The 12663-nt window shown below is 36.6% G+C and overlaps 1 protein-coding gene across 4 annotated transcripts in view; it reads left to right on the top strand.

Annotated features, from left to right (window-relative positions):
- CACNA2D1 (calcium voltage-gated channel auxiliary subunit alpha2delta 1) overlaps positions 1 to 12663 on the top strand; it is a 512561-nt gene that overhangs the window by 308666 nt on the left and 191232 nt on the right. For all 4 annotated transcript variants that reach the window (XM_044245916.1, XM_044245914.1, XM_044245915.1 and 1 more), the window contains exon 5: positions 7079 to 7120. In XM_044245916.1, coding sequence (XP_044101851.1) covers positions 7079 to 7120 — 42 coding nt within the window. The remainder of the gene's footprint in view (positions 1 to 7078; positions 7121 to 12663) is intronic.

Raw genomic sequence — 12663 nt, 5'->3', positions numbered from 1 at the left:
CGTTCATATATAACTACATGCTAAAGCTAACAGATAACTTCTGTGGATATTACTGGTTTTTCTTTTTCAATATATAGAATAAGAGTTGATGACATACAGGGCAAATATTGTGTGCCAGGCACTGTGCTAGACACTTTACATCAGTTGTCTTTTGTCATGATGTGAATGTAGGTTTTTCTCACGCCTTCAGTCCAGTAATCTGCTGACACTGACATCCAAATGGAATGTGCCCATCTTTAGTTTTCATTTTATTTTCACCAGTAGCATGCTCATGTCTCCAGTGACATAAAAAATACTTTTTTGGGGGGTGCCTGGATGGCTGAGTTGGTTAAGCATCTGCCTTCCACTCAGGTCATGATCCTGGGGTTCTGGGATGGAGCCCCACCTCTTGAGCCCAGTGTCAGGCTCCTTGCTCCAGTAACACTGTGCTTCTCCCTCTCCTCCTGCCCCTTCCCCACTCCTGCTCTTTCTCAAATAAAAAAAAAAAATAGGATTTAATTTTTTCCCCCCCAAAACCCCTGTCTTTAGTTTACTGTGTCAGCCACTCTCAGCTCTCTTTGGGAAGATTTGTTCACATTCACCAACCACTACCCACCCCTACCCACCGCCACACATGCATGCACACAGAGTGACACATACATAGTAGGTTCCTAAGTTCTTGTATTCACACAGGTTTGCAGTGCTATGATTAGTGTGTCCCTTGTACCCTGGTTGACTTGAGCATAGGTCAATGGCAGTGGCGTGTAGGTTTACCAGGTCAGGTTGTTACAAAGATGTATGAATCAGGATATTTACAGTGTAACTGATTTGGGCTGCACAGTATGTGGATCTTGGTAGGCAGGAATCATTAACACAACTCATTGATAACAAGAGTATCCTTTTTTCCCTCTCCTTTTACAAGAGTGTCCTTAATATTTGTCTAACTGACTTCATTTTTTGAAACTGAAGAGTGATGAACAATTAAGAATGGGAGTTTTATTTTGATGGCTGCATAGTATTCCATTATGCATATATACCACATCTTCTTGATCCATTCATCTGTTGATGGACATCTAGGTTCTTTCCATAGTTTGGCTATTGTGGACATTGCTGCTATAAACATTCGGGTGCACGTGCCCCTTTGGATCACTACGTTTGTATCTTTAGGGTAAATACCCAGTAGTGCAATTGCTGGGTCATAGGGCAGTTCTATTTTCAACATTTTGAGGAACCTCCATGCTGTTTTCCAGAGTGGTTGCACCAGCTTGCATTCCCACCAACAGTGTAGGAGGGTTCCCCTTTCTCCACATCCTCGCCAGCATCTGTCATTTCCTGACTTGTTGATTTTAGCCATTCTGACTGGTGTGAGGTGATATCTCATTGTGGTTTTGATTTGTATTTCCCTGATGCCGAGTGATATGGAGCACTTTTTCATGTGTCTGTTGGCCATCTGGATGTCTTCTTTGAAATCTTGCCATTTGCGACAACATGGATGGAACTAGAGCGTATCATGCTTAGCGAAATAAGTCAAGCGGAGAAAGACAACTATCATATGATCTCCCTGATATGAGGAAGTGGTGATGCAACATGGGGGCTTAAGTGGGTAGGAGAAGAATCCATGAAACAAGATGGGATAAGGAGGGAGACAAAGCATAAGTGACTCTTAATCTCATGAAACAAACTGTGGGTTGCTGGGGGGAGGGGGGTTGGGAGAAGAGGGGTAGGGTTATGGACATTGGGGAGGGTATGTGCTTTTGGGTAAATTGGAAGTGGAGGTGAACCATGAGAGACTATGGACTCTGAAAAACAATCTGAGGGGTTTGAAGTGGCGGGGGGGGTGGGAGGTTGGGGTACCAGGTGGTGGGTATTATAGAGGGCACGGCTTGCATGGAGCACTGGGTGTGGTGAAAAAATAATGAATACTGTTTTTCTGAAAATAAATAAATTGGGAAAAAAAAAGAATGGGAGTTTTAGGGGCACCTGGGTGGCTCAGCAGGTTAAGCCTCTGCCTTCGGCTCAGGTCATGGTCTCAGGGTCCTGGGTTCAAGCCCCTCATCCAGTTCTCGGCTCGGCAAGGATCCTGCCCCCCCCCACACACCTACTTGTGATCTCTCTCTCTCTCTTTCTGTCAAATAAATAAAATCTTAAAAAAAAAAAGAATGGGTTTTTTTAAAAAAGCAACTTTAGCAGACAATACGGTTGCTCACCATTTGTCAGGCTGTGGATCATGTGCAGAGTCAGGTGTGCAGCCAAGAAAAGAGAATTAGTAAATTGGACAGGAATTTAATCTCTATTTGGATTTTGAATGTGTCATATATTTCAGATGTTGGCTCTAAAATCCTGATTTTCGGTTCCAATATTTAAATCTTTGGCACCATCTCACTTCCATGTGGAAGCTTTGTACTTCTGCTTCCGATGTTTAACATAAATTTATTCTATTCATCAGAGGCCAGCTTTTATAGGAGAGTGGCATGTAAGGGACTGTCACTCACAATATACGTTTTTAAGATGGAATGGTCTGTTTTGCCCAGATTTAATTTTGACTCCCAGTAGACAATGGGCACTGAAGTAATTTATCTCTCAACTTGCTAGGGGAAGCTTTAAATTTCAGCAAGCGGCAGTATTATATTAGCATGGAACATTTGGGTAAATTTGTTTGGAGGAGATAATAAATAACTAAACTACTTGGTTAAAAATCAGAAACAAAACAATTTGTTCTTGTCATCTGGTGGTGGTCAAATGATGAAAAATAGCTCTCTAAAGGTTTCAGTAATCTTGAATCTGGTTTGAGGCCATTGCTGGCTTTATCCTATCATACTGCACGTAATACCCTAAAATCCACTAAAAACTTTTGTATTGGAGTGTAAATACCTTCCAAGATGATGATGTTTGATAATTTGCATGAAAACATCTAGCCAGAACAATAGTAGAAAAACAAGATGACTCAATTTTGTATTCTGTGCCTATGATAATTAGCTTATATGCCATCATTTTAAAATATTAAAGGATAACTGGCATAACTCTATTTTCTGGAAGAGGGATTGAGGGAGCTTTGAGCGGTAGGATAGGTGAGTGAATGAGAAACACACACACACACGCACATCCACACATGCTTGAATTGATTAGAAATAGAAGAGGATGTTTTAGCTCTGTGAAGTTCTTAACTCTCACCTATTTTGAAACCTGAGAAAGTTTCGGTTTGTGTGATCATGTCATCCAACAATGACAAGAGATAGTCTTCGATTATAGCAGATCAGAGCAACTGACTCTGATATTCTGGCCACTGTGTATAAGGAAGTTGAGGAACTTGCTTCTTACAGTCAGGGCAGAGTCTTCATTTTTATTTCTCTGAAACAGTACAGAGTGAGGCCGCCAAAGTATTGTTGAATGAGTGACGTGTGGCTCCCTCTGTTGGTTGGGAGACCCCAAAATCTCCTTGTATACAGTCTAAGAGGCACGGAGGCAGGGGTCCCTGTAAAGGAAGAAAGAATTCAACTGATACCTCCTCTTTCTTTTTTTTTTAATTCTTCCCTCCTCAGGCCATTTAATTGTTTTTATACAATTTGGTCTCCTAACTTTCTTTTAGCACAGTGTTAATTTTAACTGACATTCGCTCCTCTAAGACACCAGAACATAAGAATTGGGCTGATTCAGTGTGGATTGCCCTTTATTCCTGAGAATTATCTTTTATCTTAATCCTGTTGGGATTCGGTTTGGATATATTTTGAGCGATTTGATTTCAGACTGATGTAGTTTAACATAGCTACACATGTCATGTATTTTTATATAGCAGAAGAGATAGCTATAAATGAATATGATAGGAAAGAGAATTATGTCTTTACCAAATTAGACTCTTCCTCAAGCTTATATTTAGAATTCTTTCTGAGCCACTCTTCCAACCCTAAACAAAAGCCACAATAAAGTAAATAATTATAATTCTCTGTAAGAAAGCATGAGGAACTGAGAGTGGACAAATTATTTATACATGTTTATACAAATTAAATATTCTGTGAATGTTTAATTTCTGTCTCATACTACCATATAAGTGTGCTTATACTTGACAAATTCAGTGCCACGACAGTTTCCCCAAAACCTGATGCCCTACATAGATTTATGCTTATGGAAGGGGATCAGTTGAGCTTTTCTGTTAGGTAAAATCAGGGAATAGATGAAATGTGCATGCTCTCCCTGCAAAGTTTAGGGTTAGAGAAACACACATGGTAAAGAAGAAATTCTGTTTGAAGACAGTGGACTTTAATCAATTCCATTATGGTCTTTGTTCTCCTATTAAAACATGACAAACTGTCTAAGAACACGTATTTAATTAGCTACTTTTTAAAAAAGATTTTATTTATTTATTTGACACAGAGATAGAGAGAGTGCATGCACAAACAGCGGGAGCGGCAGGCAGAGGGAGAGGGAAAAGCAGGCTCCTCGCTGAGCGGAGACCCTGCCATGGGGCTTAGTCCGAAGGCAGACACTTAACTGATTGACCCACCCAGGAACCCCTAAAGGAAGCTTTTTAAAAGTAGAAATAAAAAATATCCCAGGTACAATGAGTATGGTTATTGTATATGCAGTATAATTTTATGACTAAGGTGTTGGTTTTGTTTTCCCAGTTTACTTAATAGAAAAATAAGATGAGTTTTGAGGATCTCGTGTCTTCTGGAGTCTAGAAAGCCTTGTGCAAATGCATAAAATTCAAATAAATTTTGCAGAACACATTTGCATAAGTTTTAGAAGCAATATAAAGTTTCTAGAAGAGAAGTAATAGGATTTTGCATAAAATATAGTGTAGTAACGAGAGGAAAAACATTTGAAAAATTCTCAAACTTAGATTTTCTTCCTTTTTATTTTTATTTCAGGCACACTTTATTGTAATAGAATCAAAATACATAGTTTTAGTTAAAATTAGCATTTTGTTGTCATACTTTATACTCTTTCGACATTGTATGTGATACTCTTAATTTTAGATTTAATTAAATTCTTTTTTGTCTTTATATGTGACCCTGTGCCACATATAAGAAAAAAAAAATTAAACAGTTTAGTCCATTTGCTCTAGTACCATGGGGCAAATGTAAGTCTAAACATATTAGTTGTTTTATATAATTGATCTGTGTCTGTTATTTTATCTAAAGGATAGGGATAGTTACATTTAAATTATTTTGCATCTCTCTTTGAATAGGAGTGTGTGCATATAGATATTTAATATGTTGAAAATAATGATGTTGAATCACTTAAAATGTAATGCAGTTTCACCTTGTTTTCTACATTTCAGTTCTATAAATATGAGGAAGGAGTTGTCAGAAATAAAGTCTGAAATGAAGATAAACTTACTCAATATTTTATCTTTTGATGGAATCCACATTTTAAGTTGAAAATTGTCTCCTAAGTATAAATTACAGAGTTGCAAGAGGGATCAATAAACTAGTAATTAGATTTGGGGCTCTGGTGGATTCAGGAGATTCTCTTGCTTTGTGTATGTGATGAATTCTGATTTTGTGTTTTAACTTTGTTACAAAATTAATGCTGTAAGAAATGCTTCAGGAAGTAGAACTTTTATGCATGTTTAAATTCTTTAGCTACTTAGTTCTTTTTAAAAGAATTAATTAAATGGTAATTTTTAGAGCTGTTGATTCTAAATGAAATAAATTCAAAGTCATGGTTTCATTCACTATCATGAAGTATGTATTCTGTTATTTATTAATACAGTTTTTGATTTATTTGGTCTTAGAGCAATCTTAATTGCTCATGATATATTTCTCAAATTAAAAAAGAGAGACCGGTTCGGCAGCAATTAAATTTGAGAAACACAACAAGGTCTGTTTTATTCTTGAAAATGTATAATGTACATTCATATACTGTATAATGTACATTCATATACTGAATGTACATTCATATAATGTATAATGTACACTCATATAATGTATAATGTACATTCACATATTGAGACTCGAGCAAAAAAGAGGTTTTAACTTCATTGTTTATTCTAAAGTCATATGGCCATGGAATGTCTTGAAGAACTAGTGATTTGTAGTGGAGGTGATGTATATTTTAAGAAGCACTGATTTATTGAGTTTTTTGGAGAAATTTTCTTTTTAAAAATGTGTATTGCATTTTCTTTTAATACAATTTTACAGTATCCATGTTTTTGATGTTAAAGAGACACAGAAAACACATTTTTCACATAGTCCTCTGATTACTACTGAAAATGTATGGAAGATGGATTATATTTTCAATCAGTTCAGGAGAAGAAAGGAAAAATAAATTAGTATAAGTGGATTATTTTAACAGTGCATAGAACTAACCTTGAATTCTCAAAGAATAAAACTTTTAAATTCCTTGACCACCATTTTGTTCATTCTTTCCTTTCCGTTTTCATTCTGTAATAACGATTTATATCCGTAATTTATAGTTTTGGCATATTTCAGCAACACTGGTGGCTGGCAGAAATGTCTGAATACATTTATTCTTGAAAAGCCAATGCTCCTTCACCACTTTGGGAGAATATGATAGTATCAGCGTGTTAGAGAGTCTGATTTTTTTTTGCTGTCTAAGTTCAATTATTCCTGATCCCTTTTCTGAATCTCATGAAGAAATTTCTGCCAGTACCGTCCAGATACACCCTGCCTTACTAATTTCAACATTTTATATATATATATATAAAGTTGCATTGTCAGTGAAGTATTAACAAGGCGCATTCTCACATTTTTCTTGAATTATTCTATTCATAATTTCATGATTTAGGGATCTGTGTGTGTGTGTGTGTGTGTGTGTGTGTGTTGTAAGTGTGTGTGTATATAACTTCTTTGCATCATGCATTCTTTATTTTTTCTTGACGAATGGGTCTCAGACCTATACTGAGATATTTTTTCCTCAGTGCAGAATGTACTTTTCAATATCACAGATACAGTGTTTTAAAATGTTTTTAGAAAATATTGGCTAATCTTTATGGATCTTTGTGGAGTGTTTTATGAGAAGAATATCATGAGAGGTTTATTATTTAAAATATGCCTAAAATGTGTTCAGTGCTTGATCCAGTATATTTTTACATTTTTACTCATATCAATAAAGCACTCTTCTTTTCTTTTTTTTATAGAGCAATGAAGTTGTCTACTACAATGCAAAGGATGATCTTGATGTGAGTATTAAAAGTTTCACATTAAATTTCAAGATAAACTGAAATGCACTAGGATGACTGGTAGAACAAGCTGACCTAGCAGGTTGAGTTTTTCAGAAGATGTTCTATAGCGGTAAGCAGTATTACTGGTTGGCCCTAACAGGGTAATGATGAATCTTAGGGCTTATGTGATCTTTAACAAATTATCCTGGGCATCTTCTGGGGTGGAAACGCCATGTGTCTCTCTGGATCTGAACTCTCTCTGTCCCTGTCCAGACCTCAGTCCATTGCACTGGCTCGGATACCCTGCACTCTATCATCATGTGGCAGACTGAGGTTGGGTCCCATCCATCTCTGTCACCCAACTCTTGTCACCCGGGTTACAATGCAGGTCTCCTCTGGCCTGACCTGCACACACCAGGGGGAACCCTTATTTCCCCTAAAGTGTGAATGACACCCTAGAAACGGTACACCAGCTGGACTTGCCCAGGCAATTTTTGAAGCCTAGTGGGTGTTCATTCTGTCTTTTTAAATTGATGACTGTCGTATACAAACTCAGATGATGTTCCAACATGGATTATTTTAGCACAGAGAAGTTACTTCTTATGATGCCACCTTTGGACAGACTTCTGGAGATGTAATTACTTAGCTATGGTGGAAGCATTTGCAAAATTACAAAACAAAATTTTATGCTTAAGTTCATTTAAATTCTCATATCTGTGACTTTTCTATTGGGGAAAAATATGTATAAGCACTAGCGAGTATATCCAGAAATGTTTGTTGAGGGCTTCTTGTGTTTTCTGTGTTCTTCCGTGAGCTTAGAGTGATTTATCAGTGAACAAGTAAAACAAATATAAAAAAAATAGATTATTTGTTATTCACTTTTTAATCTGAATCAAAACATATGTGTATATGCTACTTTATTCCAACTACTTAAGCTGGCCTTCAAAAAATCTTTAAAAACAACACAAGGTAGTTTGCTTGAGATGCCACCTCTTTCCAAATTGCACTACTCCTTCTGCGGAACCTTCATAGTTTACTGAGCACTAATTTTCCCTGCATGCTGCTAACCAGTCTATACAAATTGTTTTATTTAATTCCTATGATGACGCTATGAAGGAAGGAGGAGATTATGTTTTCTCCATTTAATAAATGAAGAACTAGGATTGCTTTAAAACGTGTTTTCTTTTGGGGCACCTGGGTGGCTCATTGGGTTGGGCCTCTGCCTTTGGCTCAGGTCATGATCTCGGGGTCCTGGGATCGAACCCCACATCGGGCTCTTTGCTCAGTGGGGAGCCTTCTTCTCCCTCACTCTCTCTGCCTGCCTCTATGCCTACATGAGATCTCTCTCTCTCTGTCAAGTAAATAAATAAATAAAATCTTTAAAAAAAAAATGTTTTCTTTTTACTAGCCATAGGTGTTTTGCTGCTGCTTTTATGATAACAGTAATACTTTTATGATAATTATATATATCATTTTAATGAGGTAGGAGGTTTATTAAGGGCAAACCAACAGCTAAGAAAAAATGTTTTAATAGTTTATTAATGGGATGAGGAGGCGCCTGCGTGGCTCAGTCTGTTACGGGTCTGACCCTTGATCTCAGTTCAGGTCATGATATTGATGGCTCAGGTCTGGAGATGATGAAACCCAGCTCTGGGCTCTGGGCTCACCAGGCAGTCCACTTGACATTCTCCTCTCTCTTTCCCCTTGCCCCTCCCTCCCTGCTCACACTGGCTTTCTCTCTCTCTCTCTCAAAATAAATAACTCTTAAAAAATAGTTTATTTTTTGGTGTTAGAATGAGTATTATTTTTCAACAGACATTTTGTTTCACTGTTAGAATTAGTATTTAATATTTAAAAGTTATGTGGTCATTTAAATTGCATATGCTAAGTCTCGATCAGCCTTCCTGGTGCTACACGAGTTATAGCTTATTTTATTTATTTATTTATTTATTTTTTGGATGAATTTTTTTTTTCAATTTATTTATTTTCAGAAAAACATTATTCATTATTTTTTCACCACACCCAGTGCTCCATGTAAGCCGTGCCCTCTATAATACCCACCACCTGGTACCCCACCCTCCCACCCCCCCGCCACTTCAAACCCCTCAGATTGTTTTTCAGAGTCCATAGTCTCTCATGGTTCACCTCCCCTTCCAATTTACCCAAATTCCCTACTCCTCTCTAACGCCCCTTGTCCTCCATGCTATTTGCTATGCTCCACAAATAAGTGAAACCATATGATAATTGACTCTCTCTGCTTGACTAAGCAGTTAGTTTGTAAAACTATGACAAAGATTTCATGGTAATTAAAGTGGATGGATTGACATGCTTTGTCCAGTCTGTGAATTGAGTGTTGCCTAAAGATGATGATACCAAATTGCAAATATGTTTTTCTTTCCTCTAAACTAATGAAAGAAGTCCAATTTTTGATGTCACTTAAAACAGTTTTTTTTTTACTCAAGTTTGCTCCTTAATTAGAAAGTTCTTTTATTTTGCATAGAAATTGTGAGTTTTCTGTGTTCCAGATTTTAATAATCATAGGCAGAGATGGAGATGTAACTTTTTAGGGCGTGCCACCCCAGTTAGTACTCATTGGTATCATTGAATAGTTCAATAGTCAAATTCATAGTATTCAATCACTATGCTGCGAAGTTAGCAATACGTCCATTATAAATGGAAAAATGTGAGTGGGGCCAGTACTGCTAACACTTAAGATGTGCTCAGCACTCTAGGTTCACAATTTGCCTGCACGGATCTTTATTCATATATTCAAATAAAAGCCTATGTAAGAGTGAAAGGGATTAGTGCAAGTGAACCTAGTGAACTTACCATGTGTTTGTTTTTTTTCTTTTTCTTTTTCTTTTTTTTTTCTGCCTTCTCCCATCCCCAAAAGTCTATATTATTACCATAGGTTATAAATATACCCATAAAAAGATTCATTCTTGTAGGCCAAGAGATGAGGTTTAGCAAGTTAAATCGAGACTCTATAAAAAGCAAAATATCAACTTTAGAATTTAAAACTTAAAAATGGTGCCCAGAAAAAAAAAAAAAAAAAGAAAAGAAAAGAAATGGTGCTCAGGATTTGGAGAAACTATTTTCACTTCTTTATATATATAAATAAGAACAGTGCCAGAATAATTTACAGAGAATATTGCATAGTAGGAAGAGGGCCAGGATAGGAATCAGAGACTTCGGTTCATGCTCCGTTTCACCCTTAAAATTGTACTCACTCGTAGGGCATGAAAGCTCATTAAAATTGGAACTGTTTGCCTCTCACCTAAGACATGCTCCAGGTGATGAGGTGATCTACACATTTCATTGCAGTTCAGAATATTCTTGGAATACTGCTCTCGGGGTCAAAATTGCTGGGAAATTTTACTATTTCATGTACATCTTTTGAGAACTTATTAAGAACTGGAAGGTAATTCATATCACACTAAAACTTTTTATTGGGGAAGATTAAAGTGCTTTAGATATGATAATACTGTTGCTCTTGTAAACCCTTAGACACTGAATAAAAATGAACCACATTTAATGACTGGTATATTGGTTTGGCTCTTAGAGACCTAAAGTAAAAGGGACTACAAAAAGACAAAAGTTTCTTCCTGTCTCATTATGCATTCTCATGTACTCATATAAGGCCTATTGGAGTGAGTCTCAATCTTTTAGGTCCCGAGGTCCTTCTCTCAAGTTTTCTCCCCTCCTCAGTATAGCTTTTTCATGTTGGGATCCAACATGGGTGCTCCAATGTACACAGTGATTTTTACATTCTAGAGAACAGGAAGGAGGCGAGGGTATGTTTGGAAATTGTGGACATCACTTTTATCTGCCTCCCCTGTGCACAGGTTAGGGCCCAGCCTCGCCGCTGTGTATCACAAATGTGGAATATAATCCTCATCCCCAACATAGGCATGTACCCAAACAAAATAGAGGGTTCTGTTACTAAAGAGAGACCAAAGAAAATACTAATTGCAAAATAATTAGCAGCTTATGAACTGATCCATCATTTGCTCTTCTTGACATTTTGAAGCTAATTCCAAAATTCTACTCACTTATCTGAGTGGCTTCTATCATTTAACTATAGTCAAATCCTTCAACTTGGAACTGAGGAAAAAAATTCTTCTTTACAGTAAATGTATATAAAATTATATGCTATGTATTGAGTATTATTCAGTTTCCCCAGTGCATGTGTTTTGATCACTAAGATCAAATTATTTTTTGCAGTGGAAGTACTTATTTTCTTACAATGAAAGAAAGTTAATAAATGTAAGTAAAAGTTGCACCTTGATAATCTACTTTAGACTTTTAAGTAGTTACATATTTTTTTGAAGATCATTGCTTATCTCATGGATGAAGTTGGACTTCCACGGATGATGAAATTTATAAACCTTACCAAAAGTTTTCCAATGAAGGTGGATTTAATTGGCTCCAATACTCGTAATTTCATACATGTAGTGTTTGATATTTCATATATCAAAAGTTCACAAATCCTAATGCCATCACATTGTTTTGGTTCAAAATGGCTTGCCATCACAGTTCTTTGTCCTAGATATATTCTATACTGATTTAATTGTGTACGGTACTTTTATTGCTCAATTCCATGAAGCTACATCCTTTATTAAAAATTGGTGATTGGAAATTACAGAATGGGAGTTTTATCTCACACCTCAGCACTAATTTCTAATGAACAAAAGAACTAATTGGAATAGTAAATCCTGAGATAACATTTTCAATTAATTTGTCCTCATTGTTTGAATGATAGTATAAATGTTTGAGAGCTAAATAAAGTTTCTGTTTTAAATGTTATGCCTTCTGAAGGAGACTGAAAGATTGTAAATCCTGAGCCTATGATTATGATTTTTAACTTTTCCCCATTTCTGCATTAGTAGGAGAGGATTCGTTTTTCTATCATCGTGCCTAGTGGGATAGTGGTCATTTTCTCTATTTTCTGCCTCTCACATCAGTCATTTCATTTCCATGTCCATGACGATTGTATGATTTTAGACATTATTCTCAACTATTTATTTAAGGGCTGTTGAAATGGTATCACCTTTTATTTTATGCTTCTAAATCATCTATGTACCTTTAATATATTATGCATTATTAATATGTACATGTTTCTAAAATGTTACATCCTAATTCTTTTTTGATTCCCAAGATCTTCATATCAGTTATTATTGCCTTTGTTTGATATTTAAGACACTGATGAGCGCTTACTAGTTCTTTCCTAAGCTATCATGAATTTTGCAAGAAATGGCAGTTTCTCCTTGGAGGCACAGCCAGTCTTTATAAACTCTTCCCTTGGGGTCCTTCCCTAGAGTATAACTTCCTGGAGGGCAAGCTCCCAGGTGCTCACGGGCAGCTTAGGTTTTATGATAACCAGCACACTGTAATCCCTCAGTGGGGTTTTTTTTTTTTTTTCCTTCCCCTAATAAATCAGTGAGTCAAAGTTTCAACAGCAGCTTCATGTGACACAAATACAAACCGGCGGAAGGATTCAGAGTCACAGCATTGCTCTTCCCTCTCCGCGCTTCACACGTGGTCTCCTTTTTAAGGATGCC

This window comes from Neovison vison, chromosome 4, assembly GCF_020171115.1.
Source record: "Neovison vison isolate M4711 chromosome 4, ASM_NN_V1, whole genome shotgun sequence".
NCBI lineage: Eukaryota > Metazoa > Chordata > Mammalia > Carnivora > Mustelidae > Neogale > Neogale vison.
The sequence above is the reverse complement of the archived record's forward strand: the minus strand, read 5'-3'. Positions and strand labels throughout refer to the sequence as shown.